General features: G+C 39.3%; 1 protein-coding gene across 1 annotated transcript in view; it reads left to right on the top strand.

The window, feature by feature from the left end:
* LOC103807600 (microtubule-associated serine/threonine-protein kinase 2-like) overlaps positions 1-17,599 on the top strand; it is a 98,614-nt gene that overhangs the window by 64,677 nt on the left and 16,338 nt on the right. Inside the window, 11 exon segments of the mRNA XM_009080337.1 lie at positions 2,396-2,497; positions 6,275-6,407; positions 6,868-6,880; positions 8,018-8,102; positions 8,750-8,835; positions 10,823-11,031; positions 12,166-12,304; positions 12,735-12,867; positions 14,219-14,384; positions 15,424-15,525; positions 17,134-17,256. Of these exon segments, the coding sequence (XP_009078585.1) occupies positions 2,396-2,497; positions 6,275-6,407; positions 6,868-6,880; positions 8,018-8,102; positions 8,750-8,835; positions 10,823-11,031; positions 12,166-12,304; positions 12,735-12,867; positions 14,219-14,384; positions 15,424-15,525; positions 17,134-17,256 (1,291 nt within the window).

Here is a 17,599-nt window from a genome sequence, read left to right on the forward strand (position 1 = left end):
AATTTCATGCCCCAGTAGCTACAGTTAGTGACGGATGGGTCCTTCAGAGAAGGGAATCAGTTTGTAAATTACCCGTTGCTACCTCCTGTACACGTGTCACTGGCAATGTGTGCAGGAATGGCATCAGCCTCTACCCACAACCCCATCAGCTTCTCCCTCCTCCCCTTCGGAGGCAGAGGAGGGGGAAAACCCTGAAATGCCACCAGCAACCTTCAGAGCAGAGTGTGGTCATGGGGAGCTGCTGATGCAATGGCACAGCTGGTGCCCAGCTCATGGAAGCGGCAGGAGGCACTTGGCTATATAACCCTCCACTTCCCAGATTTCTGTCTGTGGGACAGACTAAACGAGCTGTCTGTAGGGATGTCCAGGCTGTCCTGTGTGAGGAGCAAAGAAGAGGAGGCAGTTTTACTGAGCATCTTGGAAGAGCAGCGCTGTGCAGAGATGATGGCTGAGTGGCTGTTACAAGTTGTGTTTGGGTTTTGTAATTCTTTTTCCTTTCCTTTTGCTTGTCTGTATCATTTGGCAGTCATGGTCTGGCATCTCATTTTCCAAACAGACACCTGATTAAATTAGTTACATTTTTAAATTATTTTGCCTGAATTGTCGTAGATGAGAAAAGGAGAAAACAAAAAGACTTGATTTAAAAGACTAAGTTTGCTTTAACACTATAAATGGATGCAAAATGATAAATTATATCTATTATATTTTATTTTTTGCGTAGTATAACCTATGTAGGGGGGAAAAAAAGGACTTTCCAATTGCATGGCTCATATTTCAAATAACACAAAGTTGTTGATGTTTTATTTATTCATTTCAGCACAGCTAACCCCTGGTGATCTGGAATGGCTTTTCGAATATGAAAGCATTAATTTCTTTCTAGAATTCATATTTTAACTTGTAAGTTTGCATAATGCATTAGAGGACACCAAGTGAATACTAATCATCTTCATTGTGATTATTTTCTATTTTATGATTCGAAAATAATTTTATTTAGAAAAAAAATCACAACTTATTTCAATACTTTCAAAACAATCTTCTTTTTAAGACTCTATAGCCAGGAAGGATATTTGATACTTTGATATCTTAGATAATGAACTAGCAGCTACATCATTCTCTTCAAGGTTACAATTCCAGCCCCAGCTAAGCAGTGCAGAAGGAGACAATCACTTCAGATCTGACCTGTGTCAAAAGGAGAAATAATGAACCCTTTTTTGTTTTGTTTGGTAGCAAGGTATCAGAGATTATTATTGAAACTGCTGCCTGTAAATGTCTAGCTCTGAATTTCTGCTTCCTTGTGTTTTTTATTGTTCCTTTAGGTCATCACCAGTGTGATTTGACTTCTCAGACATATGTGTCTTGTTCTTATATAGTGCTAATGAGCAATGCTAAATGAACCTATTAGTATATTGCTGCTTGCATTGTTGTCAATAAAACGTCATTCCTGTAAGCAACTGGTTCTTGGCCAGCAAAAGATCATTGGTTATATTCTGGACTCTGTATTTGTGGCTGTGTTAAAGCATCATTTTTATACCATGGGGAAAACATAGCTGTCCTTTAAGAGTTTTTTGCATGTCATTGGAACCATCTTTTTAGCACTCTGCAATGAAACACTCTTTTATTTCTGCTCCAGGACTAATAATTATAACCACTGTGTGCTTCAACAAGAGAAGAGTGATTTGGGAGTGTTGTTCAAATTTGTTTGGGTTTTTTTGTGTTGTTTTTAAAAAATTATTATTGTTTTAGTGGGCTTACTGTTATAGAAAGACACCCCCTCACACACACACATGTATGTATCTTGAAACTAAGCCTTGAGCACTGAAATCTGGCAAAGTAACAGGAATTAATCCCCTGAATTAAGTTTCTATAGGCTCTTTGCTTTGCTTGTCTGCTTGGTCCTACATGGCATGCAGTGCAGTGCTGGAGCTGTTTAGCAGATTTGATAAAATTTAAAAAAAGAGAAACTGCTGTTGAGGTTTTATTGATGATGAACAGAAGTACTTCAAATCCTAGCTGAAAGTAAAGCCTAGAAATATGTTAGTAATTATCTAGACGTCAATGTTGTGTGGAAGGTAAAATTGAAAAAATCAGTATTCCTCTTCTCATTTTAAAAAATAAACTAAAACCACATTGTAGCTAATATAATTGATAGATGATATAATACAGATAGAGCCTTTGAAATATCTCTTGCATGATAATGGGAGTCAGTTGTAATGGAAAAGCTATATGGAGCTTGGCATCCTTGAGCGAGCTGAGCTCATTGCCTGCCCTGACTCAGTCATGCTCTTGCTGCTGAATTATGGTTACTGAGCTGGTGATTGCTCTGCATTCAGTATCTGACATATGAAAATGAAGAGTTCACTGCTAGGACCATAATGTGATGTTCTGCTCTCCACAGGCCCACGAGCGATCCGAGAGCTCCGAGGTTGCCTTCGTTACTCAGCTTGTGAAGAAGCTGATGATTATCATTGCACGTCCAGCTCGGCTGCTCGAGTGCCTGGTAAGTGTGGTCCTTGGGAGAGGGTGTGCAGGATCTAAAGAGTGGTGTGTGTTTGAGGAGATAAGGAGCACAAAGCCTTCAAGAGAAGGCTTTACATTCTCATTAAAATGTTGATGAAAAATCAATTGATATTTAAAAAAAGTACCAAGTGTCTTTTGCATTAATATAGAAGAATCATTCCCAAGGACTGTCAGCTGCAACAGCAGCTAAATTGTATTTTAGTGTAAAGTTTATAGCTGAGGGGTTAGATGTAGCTGTTGCCATCATTCCACGCCATTTGATTTGGCACTGGATTTACTTTGTGAGGTTAGTAGCTGTGGTAAGGAGCCTGTAAATGTTTGTATAGTGTGTACATGCCATGCTAAGGAAGAACTGTTGCTGAGGAAGAAGTTTCCTACCATGATACAAATGGTGTTTGGGCTCTTGCACTCAAGTTCTTACTGTAGACCCAGCAGTCGAAGTGAAAGCTGGTGTCAGGTTTTCCAGCTGTGAACACACACGGACATAGACCAGTGAGAGATCCAAGCAAATTTGGGAGCCTGGGTTTGGAATCCTCTTTGATGCCATTGGATACATGCAAAAGCAAGTCTCACTGTTTTTCTAACAACTTCATTTGGCTAATAAGATTGTATTTTTTATTTAATTCAAGAAAATGGTCAAAATCAATTAGACAATCCCAATGAAATATGCCACTGTGTGTCCTGAAGTCCTGCAACTCCAAAAATATTTTCTAGGTACAGTGGAGAAGCAGCTTGAATGTGCATTCTTACTGTCATCCCGTGGTAAGAGAGTTAATGTATGGAAAGAGGAGATCAGGCCTCTTGTGTACACAGTTATGTGGTGGATATTGGTTATAGGAGTCAGTTCAGTGACTGTATTTTAAAAGGATGATGAAAAATTGGTGAGTGTAGTGGAGAGTCACCAAAAATGGTGGGAGATGATGTTGAACCTCCAGTGGAAACTTATAAAATGGCAGGGTGAAATTCCCTGGTGGTTCTTTCTGGACATAAAAGTCACAGGGATGCTGCATGTGTTTGACACACTGAGACTTTGGTGAGATTAGCAATCTTGGCTGGAAATATATGGATATAGGGCAGTGTGTCCATGGGTGACTTTTATCACCAGAGTCACTGGAAGATTAAATGAGTTTTACAGAGCTTTCTTTGACAAAGTAGGCAAGAGTGGTCCAATCTTTCCAATGATACCAGTTTTTGAAAACACATGTAGAATGCTGGGAACTCTACAGTGCAAGGAAGACCAGTGACAGTGATGAAGAGATTGGCTGCACAACCAGCAAGAGAGACACCTACACTTACTTATTCAAGAAATCTCCACCGGTTTACATTGAAAATCTCAGGCACAACTCCATTCAGACTGGGAACTCTTTGGCTTTTGAACCCAGTTTTGGAAATGAAGCCAATGAGGAGAGGAGATAAATTTAAACGTACTATGTTAGTATTTGCTGCATTCACCGTTGTCATTTATGCTTGTCTACACTCTACGAGTAACATATCATTTAGGAAAACATGGAAACTCAGAAGGTTTTGTGCACCCATCTCTGTAGCTGCAGAGTTCCAAACTCAAGGCAGTACTTAGCTACAAATCAATAGGTCTCCAGGTTCATTCCTGCACCTGATGTTCTGCAGAGTGAGTGGGAGCAGGTGGCAGCAGAGAGGTCTGAGATTGAGTAATGAATTCCAGAGTATGTAGTGACAACCTTGACAATGAAGTGGCTACACTCCAACGTATAATAATAGTATTGCATTTGTGTGTTAGCCTTCCTTAGTCTTTCTTTTAACCTGCATTGCCTTTCTAGAAATTTTTTTCTAAATGTATATTTTAATCTGATGACATAGAGAATTAAATGTTAATGTTCCTTTTATCCCATAAAACAACAGGAAATACTGTACTGGATAGTCAACCATTTAAATAGCTTTTGAGAGCTACATTTTGGGTTTATTTTTAACAATTTTTGTATAATTCAACCTTTAGCTTCAATTATATGTGAATTTATAAACAGTTTTTATACAATTTAATATTAAGGTTAATTTTAGTAACAGCTCATTCTTCTTTCTTCCTTGTAAGTGAAATAACTGACCATATAGGCAGTGCCTGTGGTGGTTGTGATTGTTTTAATGCAGGTGAAGGCATTTAAGTATTCTACACTTCAGCTACTTGGCTTCAGTCTTTGCATTACCTGTTGGACTGTGAAACACTTATTGACAGACTGAGTCTCTGGGGCTTCAAGAAAATAATAATGTCTTTTGTGCATCTCTGAAACCATCTTTGGAAAAGAGTGTCTAATTTATTCTGTTTTTCAGTTTATTTTTCCAGAGCACCTGCCTCCCCCTAGTAGGGATCATTCTTCTGTATTCAAATTACTAAATCTACTGTAAAGAAGAATGAACTGGAACTTATTTAGTCTCTTAATTTTTTTGTATGTTTTAATTTTTTTGGCACCAAGTTTGGTTTTTTCCTTCTGTCCTTTATTCACTGATAAAGGATCTGCAGTCAGACCTTGAAGAGTCCTTCCTTGACTCCACTGTCCCTTTCACCTTGATCAGTTTTGTGCTGCCTTCTGTTGACCATCTCTCCCTGTGGTCCTGTCTGATCTGGCTCCTGCTCACTGCCAGTCCTGAGACTGTTGTTCAGTCCTTGTCAGAGGAGTTGGGAAGGAACTTTGTTTCATGTATTCTTGCTGTCTTTGGTGACAGCATTTATCCAAGCAGCATTGCTTTTAGCAATCATGGAAAAGTGCATCTGTTGAGTTTTTCTAACCATTCGAATATCTCTACATCATTGCAATCTCTAATTTCCTTTTCTTGTTTGCAGTTCTGGGCTGTCTTTTCTCTTACAGTGCTGACCACACTCACATCAGTTCTTTTCTGATGCCCTCACAGTTGTATGCTGTAACTCTTCCCATTTTATCCTCCCATTTCACTAGAAGATTTTTGAAGAGTCTTGGCAAAGCTGCTCATTGCTGGTGAATGATGAGGTTTGTAGGGGAGACCTAAAGTTAATTAGTGAACTTGCTTCTAAACCGAGTGCTCCTGCTGCCCAAAGCTTGTCTTTTGTTTCCTACGGTATTGGTTAGTCCAGTAAAAGAGTTCACACCTTCTACAACCTTTTCTGGCCTTAGAGATCACATGCACCAAGACTGAGTTGCTAAGGTGATCCTGTACTGTATAGTACAAGAAATAGGGCAGCAGTGCTTCTAATGTAGAAAGTGAAATCTTGTCTGCTGATAAAATAAGCAACTGTTGTTTTATTAGCAATTGCTAAGGTTGGGACAACTACAGGATTGGATGAGTGTTTGGGCTGATCAGAAGTGACATCTGACAACAGGAAAGGTTTATATTGGGTTAACTCACCTGTCAGATGGAGGTGGCAGAAGAAGGCGTCTCAGTCCTCGTCACAGACCTTTCCCTGGCACATCTCAATGTGACAAAACTAGGATTTGTGTCCACACTGATGCTTACATTATCATGCCCATTTTGTCTGATAGTTTGGGTTTGGTTTGTACAAAGTCCCTACAGTCCTTGTCCTGTTTCAATTTGGAGATCTAAGCAGTGGACACCCAGCAGGATGTAACTGTTGTTTTTGCAGAGCAGAGTGGGATGCATTGACTTGCTTGTTGTAACTGCAAATGTTTTGCATCAGTGTTCAGCCCAGAATTAACTTTGGATGTTTCTGAGAAATCTCCTCTATAGGGCAGAAACCTTTTGTAACTGTAAAGCTGCATCATTTACCTCTGTCTCTCTTACTGCTTTGCTCTAGGAGTTTGATCCTGAAGAGTTCTACCATTTGTTAGAAGCTGCAGAAGGCCATGCCAAGGAAGGGCAAGGAATTAAATGCGACATTCCTCGTTATATTATCAGCCAGCTGGGACTCACCAGGGATCCCCTGGAGGGTGAGAACTCGTTTTATACTTTCCAAACTGTTGAAAGGATAGACAGTTCTCCTGGTCTCTCCATAGCTGAAGGAGGCTTTTATTTTGTTGCTTTAATTTCTAGGCCATTTTTCCTTGTTTTCCTGTTTGCTGTCAAATTCTAGACTCTCCACCCCCATGACTCAAAGGAATGTTGCTGGGATAAAGATCGCACATCAACAATGACAGTTCTTTACTTATGATGTTAATAATGTCTCCCTGTATTGTAGCTGAAACAACGTTGGAAAATGGCTTTATGATTTAACTGTTTTCTCTGTGCTGTTGGACAGCAAAAGTAAATTTGCCTGTTATTTTTCTGGCCTGCCTGCCTGCTGGTGGCCTGGTTGGAAAATATCCTGTCATCCCACTTGGTTGTTGTCTCTGGGAAAAGCATTTCTCCATGAGAAACCAGGATTGGTATGAATTTTTAGGTGGAGCTGAGATTGTATTTTTACGTCTTGCATAGCAGCCAAACTGAAGAGAATGATGTTAGGACAGTAACAACTTTTCTGCTGGGTGCCAGAATTGCATGTGGGAAATTAAGTATGCCCTAAACATACATTGGCCCAGAAGATCCTAACTTTGGAATTAGTGAGTTAATATTTCTGCATGGCACTTTCCTAGATGAAGCTCTTCCTCTGTGACAAGTTTTCTGAGCCTGCATGGCTTGTTCAGCAACAATAGAAAGTGTGACAGAGACTGGAGGTTACTGCAGAATATTTCAGCGATTGAACCACACTTTTTGTTTTCTCAGGAGAGCATAATTTTAACATAAATTAGTAGTCTGGCTAGGACTAGTTTAACTTCTGCAGTGTTTACTGGCATGACAGTGACAGGTTGACTTCAAGTGAAGAGCTCTTCGGGAAAATTTCTACCAAAGATTGCTAAATGCAATTTAATAGCATTTGTTGAAATCTGACATTAAAGGGAAATTTCCTTTGATCCCTGTCATGGGAGAGAACCTTTCCATCGCTAATTCCCCTTACTAAAGTCAAATTTTCTTTAGAAATGCGTGGAGATGTCAAGGTGCCTTATTTCCTTTCTGTAAGGAGGGCACCCAGAAATGTCAGTGATGTCTGTTCAGAGATTCGTAGTTAACGTAGGATTTGGGTTTGCAAAGTTTATAGCATCTCCTACAACGGCTGAGTAGCCTAAACTAACTGAGTTTCTCCCACTCTGGTGCTGCTCAGCATTTTGCAGAATCAGACATGTCTCATGGCGGGAGGATCTCTGAATTGTGCTGCTTTGTCTTTGTGGAGCACAGAGGTGCCACCAGGTTATATGCAGAAATATATGTGTGGAATAGGTTTGAATATTAACTAGACAGCAGTTTCCCCAAACATGCATTTATTGCTTTTACTTATTATAGAAACCATCTAGAATAAGTCAGGCTGAAATTAGAGCAATTAATTATATTCATCTTTATATAAAATACTGCCTGCAGCATACAAGATGTTAAAGGTTATCACTGTATAATTGGGGTGACTTCTTACAGAGGGGAAAAATGTCCTTCATCAACTACAATCACCTCTTAAAATCCTGTTTTTCTTGTATAAACAAAGAGAATAGTGTTTGATTGAGATCATTAGGAGTAATCTTTCCTCTTTCTTTTCAGAAATGGCCCAGCTGAATAGCTATGACAGCCCAGACACTCCTGAGACAGATGATTCAGTCGAGGTAAAGCAGTAATACACTCACTCTGTCTTGCACTTTTTTTCTCTGAAAAGAAGTAGTCTGCAGTAAAGAATTAATTATAATAGAGAGTAATTTTAATTAAAAAAAAAAAGTGCTGACATTTAAAAGCACATATTAAAACTAGAGTATGCACTCATAAAAATGTGGAAATGGCTGTACGGTGATGGTGAAATGATAAAAGATGCAAACAGGCATTGGCACCAAGTTTTGTTGTTTCTTTAATTTTTAGAGTTGCAAGCAAAGGAGGAATTCTTTCATATCTGCAGCTGTAAAATGTGATGGGTATTGAAGAGAGTTGAATTTAGTGAAAGCCACTGGAAAAATTTAATTATGTAACTTTGCTAGAAACATTGCTAGATTTCAGTGATCCTTAGTTGTTCGTTTTATTGGTTTTTAAAAAATGTAATATCGAGGAAGGGCCTGAATCTTACAGTCCACTGACTTCTTGTGCTAATCATTGTGGAGGGAGTCTGCAAGTGCTGTAGACAATTATCTTAAAGCTGAGGACTCCAGAAGTTTAGAAATTGATTGAGTTTGGGTTACTGGTGCTTAAAAAAGAAAAGGACAAAAACCCTATGTGTAGAATTAACTTCTGCTCCTGATTTCTGTTTTCTTGTTGTCTTCCCCAGAGCCGTGGGGCCTCTGTCCAGTCAAAGAAAACTCCGTCTGAAGAAGAGTTTGAAACTATTAAGCTGATCAGTAATGGTGCTTATGGGTAAGGCTGTTAGACTTTGCTTTAGAAGAAAATGCTGTTACTGTCCCACCCAGCAAAGGGCTATAGCAAAGTTTGGCAAATGACTCTGTTTTGTTGGGTCCAAAGCATAAATGAATTTTGCTTCAGTGTTACAGGTGTTCCATACTTGTGGTATTTTCTGCATTCTTCTGGGAGATGCCATTTCTCGCAGGTTCTCAGGGTTTTTTAGACAGCAGCTCCTGAACCTGGACATGGTTTCTGGTTGTGAAGTCCTTGCTTCATGCTGAACTGACACACAGCTTCCAGCTCAGGGACCTTTTGCAGCAATTTAGCTGCCCTATACTAAAGCTTTCAGAATATGGCAGAATATTCCTGTCCCTCTGTGGCACAAGTTTTCTGAAGCCTTTCCTGGCTGTGACATCCAGCCCGTTTTTCCATGAACTATTTCTGTACCATTTCTGCATGGCCAGTAGGTAAAAAATACAGACACTTCAGTGCCTTAGCTTGAGACAAGAAAATAATTTTCCCTAAACATTGTCTCTAGGGAGAATATTGTCTCTTAGTTTATTGTGAGATTTTCTAAGTAATATTAAAAAATAATAGTTCCGTGACTGAGAAAATGGTTTTGCAGCAGTTTACTTATTGCTTATCAGGGCAGTGTTTAGCTCCTTTCACCCTGTGTCGTTAAGTCCTATGACTTGTATTTAAAGGCTAAATGAGTGAGGGTAAAATTCTGTTCCTGCAAATACTGTTAGTGATAGCAGAATATTGAGGGAGCAGGAGTTTACGCTTTTCCATTGTTCTGTGTATCCAGATTATATATATAACATATGTGGCTGGTTTTGAGCTCTGGAAAAGCTAAAGGAAATGCTAGAATTACACTGGGGCAAATCTACTGTGAGGAGTAATGCACGGGGAAAAAAAGCTATTAGATTTTATTATCCATTGAAGAATCAAGTATGAGTTCAGTTGGTTACAATTTTAACTGCTCATACAAACCTACCCAGAATTTTAAAAGACAGTTCCTGACTCTTTACAGTTCATAAATCCTTACCAGGGAGGTCATTAGGCTGTAATCAACAAGTAGTGATACTCAGTAGGTCATAACAGCAAAACCTGAGCATGTGCTTGAGAGCTTTGTGGCAGTTGGTGCTTACTTAGCAGCAACTCTCTTTGTAGAAGTTTTATGTGGAAAAAGTTTAAGCATGTTTCTTAGTCAGTGAAACACAACAGAGCATGTTGAAGAGCCATATTATTAGACCAGAAGATTTTATATCTTTTCAGTCACATTTCTGCACAAGCCCCATGTAACTTTGTAAAAAGGGGAGAGAGAGGTGGTAGTTTTGCTGTTGCTCACATCTGTCTTTATCCTGGGTGTACTTTACAGTCAGCTGCTGGTGAGACACAATACCATGTTAAATGCAATGTACTCCAGAGGAAAGGAAACAAGTACTGATTCAATAAGGCAGGCAAACTGGATGAAAATTTTATTTGCAAACTGTATTATTAATGTGCAGGAATCTAATGATCTGCAAATGATAGAAATGTAAGAGATACTTTACTGAAGGAAATCCCCAGTGGCAGTACTGCATCAAATTAATTTTATGGAGCTTGGAAAGAAATCCTGCTGATTCCATACATCTTGGACAATTTTTTAAGTGAAATGTTGACTGCAGTGTTGAAAAATACATGTTTTTCTGCACTGATGCTTAAGGAAGTTGTGAGAGTTGTGTTTAAAATATCTCCTTGTTAGTCACATCAGCAAAACTGCTGCTTTATTCCAGAAGGCAGAGTAGCTTTGGGAAGGAAGCATCTTTGGGTTCCTTCTTTTCTAGGCAAGCTTGCCACTGAAGTGAGATTACATGGAGTCATGGATAAGTCTGTGAGGATCCAATCAAACAGTTGCAATCACTGTTTAAAAAAACCCCCAACAAAATCACAAAAAACTCCAAACCTAAAACTGCAACAGACCAATCTGAAGTTTTCCTCTTGGTGTGTGCTTTTCCAGGGCGGTGTATCTGGTGCGGCACAAGACCACCCGTCAGCGTTTCGCCATGAAGAAGATTAACAAACAGAACCTAATCTTGAGAAACCAGATCCAGCAGGCCTTTGTGGAGAGAGATATCTTGACATTTGCCGAGAACCCCTTTGTGGTCAGCATGTTCTGCTCCTTTGAGACCAAGCGGCACCTGTGCATGGTTATGGAGTATGTGGAAGGTATGGTTGTCATTATCCACACCTGCAAAGGGACCTTGGATAGGATGGGTGTGTAGTGTGAATCCTTGTGACTGATACAACATTATTGCAGTGAGGCTGAGGAAACATAAACTCATATGTAAAAACTGCTGAGGTCAGAAGTCAGCATGAACTTTCCAGTCCTCATTGGAAAGAAATCCTCCCACACTCCCCTGTGGGATGGAATAGCTCCATAGGATGCTTGCTTGGCATTGCAGTTAGCAAAAGACATTTAAGAAACACAGCCTTTGTTCTTTAGCAGCCTTTTGAAAAGTAAAGTGCAGTTTTATGCTGGGTTTGGCTTTTCTGTTTGTTTGTTTTGCTTATTCTTTGGAATATAATTTGATTTTATTTTATCGCTATATCTTATTGTAAGCAATATATTTGCACTGGTGGGTAGGATTAATTTCTTATGCCTGGCTTGCTGGGCTGAATGTTTATGAGAAATAAGCTTATAGTTATTGTAACAGTGCTCTTTCAGATAAATTAGTGGAATGAAACCAGATGTATTGACAATAGCAAATTTTAAAATTAATTCCTCTTTGCAAGTAGAGATGAAGGTCGAATGAAATGTGTGACCATTGTTCCTTTAGCAGCTTGAGTCAGGAGTCCACACACTTCTTTTCATGTCTACCACTGTGTCCAAAGGCATGGCTGCCTCTGCATGTGTAGGGAGTGCCAGTTATGAGTTGTAGAGGTATTTGCTTACCATTTTAGGAAGCTTGCATATCAGAAATAGTATATGACTATATTATGTTAGAATATTGCTGCATTACTTTCTATAGCATAGATGCACATCACACATGATACGCCACTATGTACTGTATCAGTGATAGTACATTGCTCTATTGATGATGATAGCCCAGCAATGGGAAGCAAAGAAACTTAGAGGCCAAGCACTCATGAGCTGCCCTTTCTTCAAGGCTTGCTTACAGATTGCAAATGGCATCTGTACAGTTCTTGGACAAGCCTGTCCAACATACAAGGATCTCAGTTTTCCTAAGATTTTAGTCTTTGTTCCAAGTTCAAAAGACTTTCGAAAACTGAGTCTTATCTAGTGTTGCAGCTGTTCTTTCTTACTGATAGCTGCCATTTCACTGTGCAATTTTTTTCTAGGAGGTGATTGTGCTACGCTTCTCAAGAACATTGGTGCCCTACCTGTTGATATGGCAAGGATGTACTTTGCTGAGACTGTTCTGGCATTGGAGTACCTACACAATTATGGGATTGTTCACCGAGACCTAAAACCCGATAAGTAAGTCTTCAGCTCCTCAGAAGCTGAGGGACAGAGCTAGTCCTTCAGGGGTTTTCTTTGTAGGCAACAGGACATGAGGGCTAGGGGCAGTGGAGATCTTTGGTGACATCTGACACGTAGGAGATTTTAGGGAGTCTCTTGCTACTGATTTAGAACTAGATAAGGCACTGAGAAAAAGGGTGGGAAGAATGTCTTCAGATGTTATCTGAAAGCTGTTGCTGCACTGATGAAATTATGGCAGAAGGTAGACTCGTTCCTAGTTGCCTTGGCTGCTCTGATACTCGATTGCATAGGATGTTTCTTTCAGGTGTTTAATGGGGATGTAATACTGAGATCTTGCTTAGCATTACCTTGTGTTCTTCTTGTTTTTAAATTGCTTTCGGGAAACAATTAATTGAATGTTGGATTATTTTGCTTCTCTTTCTTTTAGTCTCCTGATAACTTCCATGGGTCACATTAAACTAACAGACTTTGGACTGTCCAAAATTGGGTTAATGAGCCTTACAACTAATCTTTACGAGGGACACATTGAGAAGGATACCAGGGAATTCCTGGACAAGCAGGTAAGCAGAAAAATTTTGCCTGTTGATGTGGGATCAGATAGAAAATTTTGTCTAGGGATAAAATCAGAGTTTGTAGCACTCTTCCTCTGCCTTGACGCTGTGCTGTGCGTTGTACAATGGGAGGAAAATATTTACATCCATTCTCATGATTGTGCATAAATCGACATTGTTTGTTATTTCAGCTTCTTTTGGAGTGATGCCCTTGAGCTCTTAGTTTAAGCTATTGAAAGTGTGGCCCAGGCAGCAGTGCAGGTGTAAACAGAAGTTGATTTAGGGATGTAACATGGATGCTGCTGGAAGGTTGTTCCACGATCTCCCCCTTCTGGTGCTTAGAAAGTTCATGGCAAGTTTCTATATGTTTCTTGTAATTTTGTCTAACGGCTTAAACATTGATTTTTTTTATCCCCATGATATTTACTAGGGGTCATTTTTCTCCTTAGCCTTCATTTTGCTAGGCTTAACCAGCTAAGTTCTTCTAGCTAACAAGATAGATTTTCCTTTGATGAATAGCTCTTCCATATATCTCTTTCTCTTAGAGCTGATATTTCCTGGGCATGGTTGACAGAAACTCTTCTAGATGCAGGCTCACCAGTGCCTTGTATAATGGGCTTAAAAAATGCTTCTCTCTTCTGAAAACATCTAGGATCACAGATGAATTTTTCTCTTTTAGCTGCTATTTCATAATCGTCATGTTCTATTTTCTTCCTTTGCTTCTGAGTAACGATGCTTTCTCTAGCAGAGCTTTCTCTGGTCACTAGATCATGGTCTTGCAGTTTGCAGTGTTATTTTTTTACAACTATTTTGTTATTGCTGTTGCTGCTTCTAAGCCTGAGGCAACTTAGATCTTCCAGTGCGATTTCCTTAGCTATTGTCCGTGCCAGCTGTACCTCCCAAGTTTAAGGCCGAAGCGTGTAATCATGCTGTGCTGCTAATTCTGCATCTGTGAAACTAAATTCTGCTAGCACAGAGATGTGAGAGGTTTGTCAAAACTCAGTTCCTGATAGCTGTAGCTGTGCCAGCAGACATCCATCAAGCTGACAGACCTAAACACACAGAATATGCATTTTCCCCATATGCTTTACTACATGTGCACCAAAGAACTACTAAGCTGGCATGTCCACACTAGGAACAGTTCGTTTCATTTGATGTTATTTCTGTGCAGGTAGTGTGTTCTTCAAATATAGACTCTTGCTCCATGGAAGTAGTTTGCAGCATAAAGTGGTTAGTGGCAAAACATTAATAACTTCCTTGTAAAGCTCTGAGGGGGGAAAGAAAACAAAAGGAAAAGCTAAGCTTTGACATGAATTTGGCAATTTGTAAATTTATTGCTTTCTTGCATGTTTCTCTTGAGGTCTGTGGGACTCCAGAATACATTGCACCAGAAGTGATCCTGCGCCAGGGCTATGGGAAGCCTGTGGACTGGTGGGCCATGGGGGTGATCCTGTACGAGTTCCTGGTTGGCTGTGTTCCTTTCTTTGGGGACACACCTGAAGAGCTGTTTGGACAAGTGATCAGTGGTATGTTTCTGCTCTGGCTCCAAAGGGGCTTCAAACTGTGCTGTGAAGTAAAACTTCAAAAAAAAAGGGTGCAGTTTAGTCAGGAAGGACTAGGTATAACGTAATGGGATTTAATTTTAATGTTTCTATCTTTCTGTGTCAAAGTAGTATCCATCTGGTTCCAGCTATGGAAAGTTGTTGAGTTGCTTAACATCTTGCTAGGTAGTGCTGTCATGCGTGGTGTGGGAGTCATACAAATCCTCGTGGGATCATGAAAAATTATTTGTGAGTTTTTATGCTCTTTTAGCTTAAATGATAGAGAGTATGAAAGGAACAGCCACCAACTGGTCTAATTCAGTCTGACTTTGGTTATTGTTTCTGTAGGTGCAAATGCCAGTGAATTAGTAATTCTCTGAACTAAATTCTCTGAATGGAAAGGAAATTCTCAACACAATACATTGAGGCTGTTTTGCTCAGTACCTTCACATCTTGTGGCTTTTTCAAGCTGTCTCCTGCTTGGAGTTGGACAGACGGTTGCTTTGTGTTCACTCAGTGAATATGCCAGTGAAAACATTTCCTATTGGGAATGCTTTCTGAAACATTAAATTTTTTACACACTTGGCAAATGTCCTTTGTAAAAAGCAAATTTCAGTGAAGAACTAAATATGATGCATGAAATCATTACCTGTGAATTGTTCTCTCTGTTCCAAGTGTAACGACTGTGGAATGTGCAGGCACAAGATACAGCTGTGGTATTGTCACTGTCATTGTTTATGGATTGTCATGGAAGTCCCATTTCATACTTTATTAATAGAGTCCTTAATGCTTTTTTCTCCACAAGCACTGCTTGGATTGACAGCAGCTTTAGCTGACACTGAATTTTATGCATTTTGGAAAATGTCAATGCTTGAATTATATTAAGTATGCAAGCTGCTGAATTCAAGGTATTTGTGCTTCTGGGGCAGTTCTGAACGCTGCACTTTGTGCTGTAGGAATGTGAATGCTTATTCAAATTAGTTGGGAAGCTGGGAGAGAATATCAAGTCTCTTTTTGTCCCCAGATGAAATTGCCTGGCCAGAAGGTGATGATGCACTGCCACCGGATGCCCAGGACCTCATTTCTAAGCTTCTCCGCCAAAATCCCCTGGAAAGAATGGGAACAGGTAAGGACCTTGTGCACAGGAAAGCACTGTCCAGAACAGGAGAAGGAGCTACCAGTGATGCATACCCACCTGTCTTGAAGAATGCTCACCTAGAATTCGGAAACAGTTCATGCTGGATTCAGTTAATCTTGTGTGATGAAGCTCTGAGAATCAGTGTCGAATCTCCATGAGTTAGAGATATTACTGCCTTGTTTGGGAAATAAGAAAGGAGCACTGTCAGCTTGGCAACATAACTTCTCTGATTTGTGCTGTTCCATTATAGGCTTGAGGTTGTGTCTCCATTTAAAGAGTGTATAATCAGATTTCTTTGAAGTTCTCGTTGACTGACTTAATCCCCTACATGGGTGTGAATCCCTGGGTGTAATAAAATAAATGAAAACTTTCACATTCCTAGAGGCTTGGACTGCAGAATTCTCCAAATACACAGTAAAGTCTGATAATCTTTTTGGTGAATTCAGATACATGTCAGTCTTTGTGTATTTTAATGTCATATTTAAAGTTTTACAAGCCAATACCTCCCATTTCCTCATAGTAAATAACCATAAGTAATCTCTTAGATACACTCTTGTTTTAAAATGGTTTGTGCAACACTGTGGCTTCACAGCACAGCTCATCTATTTTCTTGATTTGATTAGTTTGATTTAATTTGGGAGTTTCAATTGGAAACTACACTTTAAGGATAAACAATAAAGCTTATACATATACCACAATTCCAAAAGACACATGTATTCAGCAGACTTAGCACATGTGCACACAAGGGTATGAATAGATCATGAATTAATAATGATATCAGATGGTTTTCACATGTTCTTCTCTACTTAAAATCCATGTACTTGAAAGATGTTGCTGTCATGGAAAAGATGTAGAGTTTCTTGCCTTATAAAATGAGTTGATGGACTGATTTTTTTTTTTGATTTCTTATATACCTGTAGTGCTGAGACTGCTGTTTCACTAGGCATGTCGTAGTGCCACTGGCACTCAGCAAACCTTTTATCTCTTTTCCTCTGCTATTCTCTTTCTTAAAAAGACAGTAGCATCTTTTATGAATATTAATTTCATTTGAAAAAAATGCCTACACTGGTAGACAGATAGTCTTTAGTTCTTCCTTCTGGGTACCCAAGCTTCAGCAGTTCACAACAAAAGACACTAATTCAGGAAGGCAGGTGAGCCCGTCTTGTTCTAAGCACATGAATGAGTTTATTCACCACAGTGGAGCCACTCACATGCTGAGTACCTTTCTGAGTTTACCTTCTTTATTCAGTTACAAACAAGATGGTATTTAGAGTTTGGAAATTTTAAATTAAGATGTTAGGTAGTTCTTAGTCTTGCAACTTGCTGTGGAATATAACAGCAGCTGCTGTCTTCCAGCCAGTTCAGTCATATGCTGTTGTCAAACAGGAAGAGCAGGTGGGAAGGAGGAAATCTTTGGATTTTATACTGCATGACCACTTGGGTAAAAGGATAAATTGTTTCTCAAAATTCTTGGAAAATGTGTGTCTTAAATGTACTCGAGTACATTCTCTTAGGCTCTTGATATTTTTAAGGTTTGTTTTTCATGTTATGCAAATGCTGTTGGAAATACTCTGCAATAAAAGGTGCTTATTTCAGGTAGTGCCTTTGAAGTGAAACAGCATCGGTTCTTTAAAGATTTGGACTGGAATGGATTACTTCGGCAGAAAGCTGAATTCATCCCACAGTTGGAATCTGAGGATGACACAAGCTATTTTGACAGTAAGACTAAAGATTTAGCCTAAATGGCATCATATTTCTTGTTCATATTTCATTTTTTGAATTGTTAGAGATAAGTCATTGTTAGAAATTGAATAAAACATTTGATGGAAATTACTTTTAAAAGTTTCTGTTGAATGCCAAGTAAGGTTTCTTTGAAGACAAATTAATTTTAAATGAAAAAACGTTGCAGCTGAAGTCAGTTGGCCTTTTGCTGGTGCCTGTGGTCCTGTCAGCCATGGCCCTGCAGTGAGAGGTGCTGCTGTTGTCATGCTGGGTTTATTATACTTCTTCCAAAGCATTTGGTAAATCCAAATTCCTGGAGTTTTTGAGCAATATGATCTTT

The sequence above is a fragment of the Acanthisitta chloris genome, unplaced genomic scaffold (genome assembly GCF_000695815.1).
Source record: "Acanthisitta chloris isolate BGI_N310 unplaced genomic scaffold, ASM69581v1 scaffold21258, whole genome shotgun sequence".
NCBI lineage: Eukaryota > Metazoa > Chordata > Aves > Passeriformes > Acanthisittidae > Acanthisitta > Acanthisitta chloris.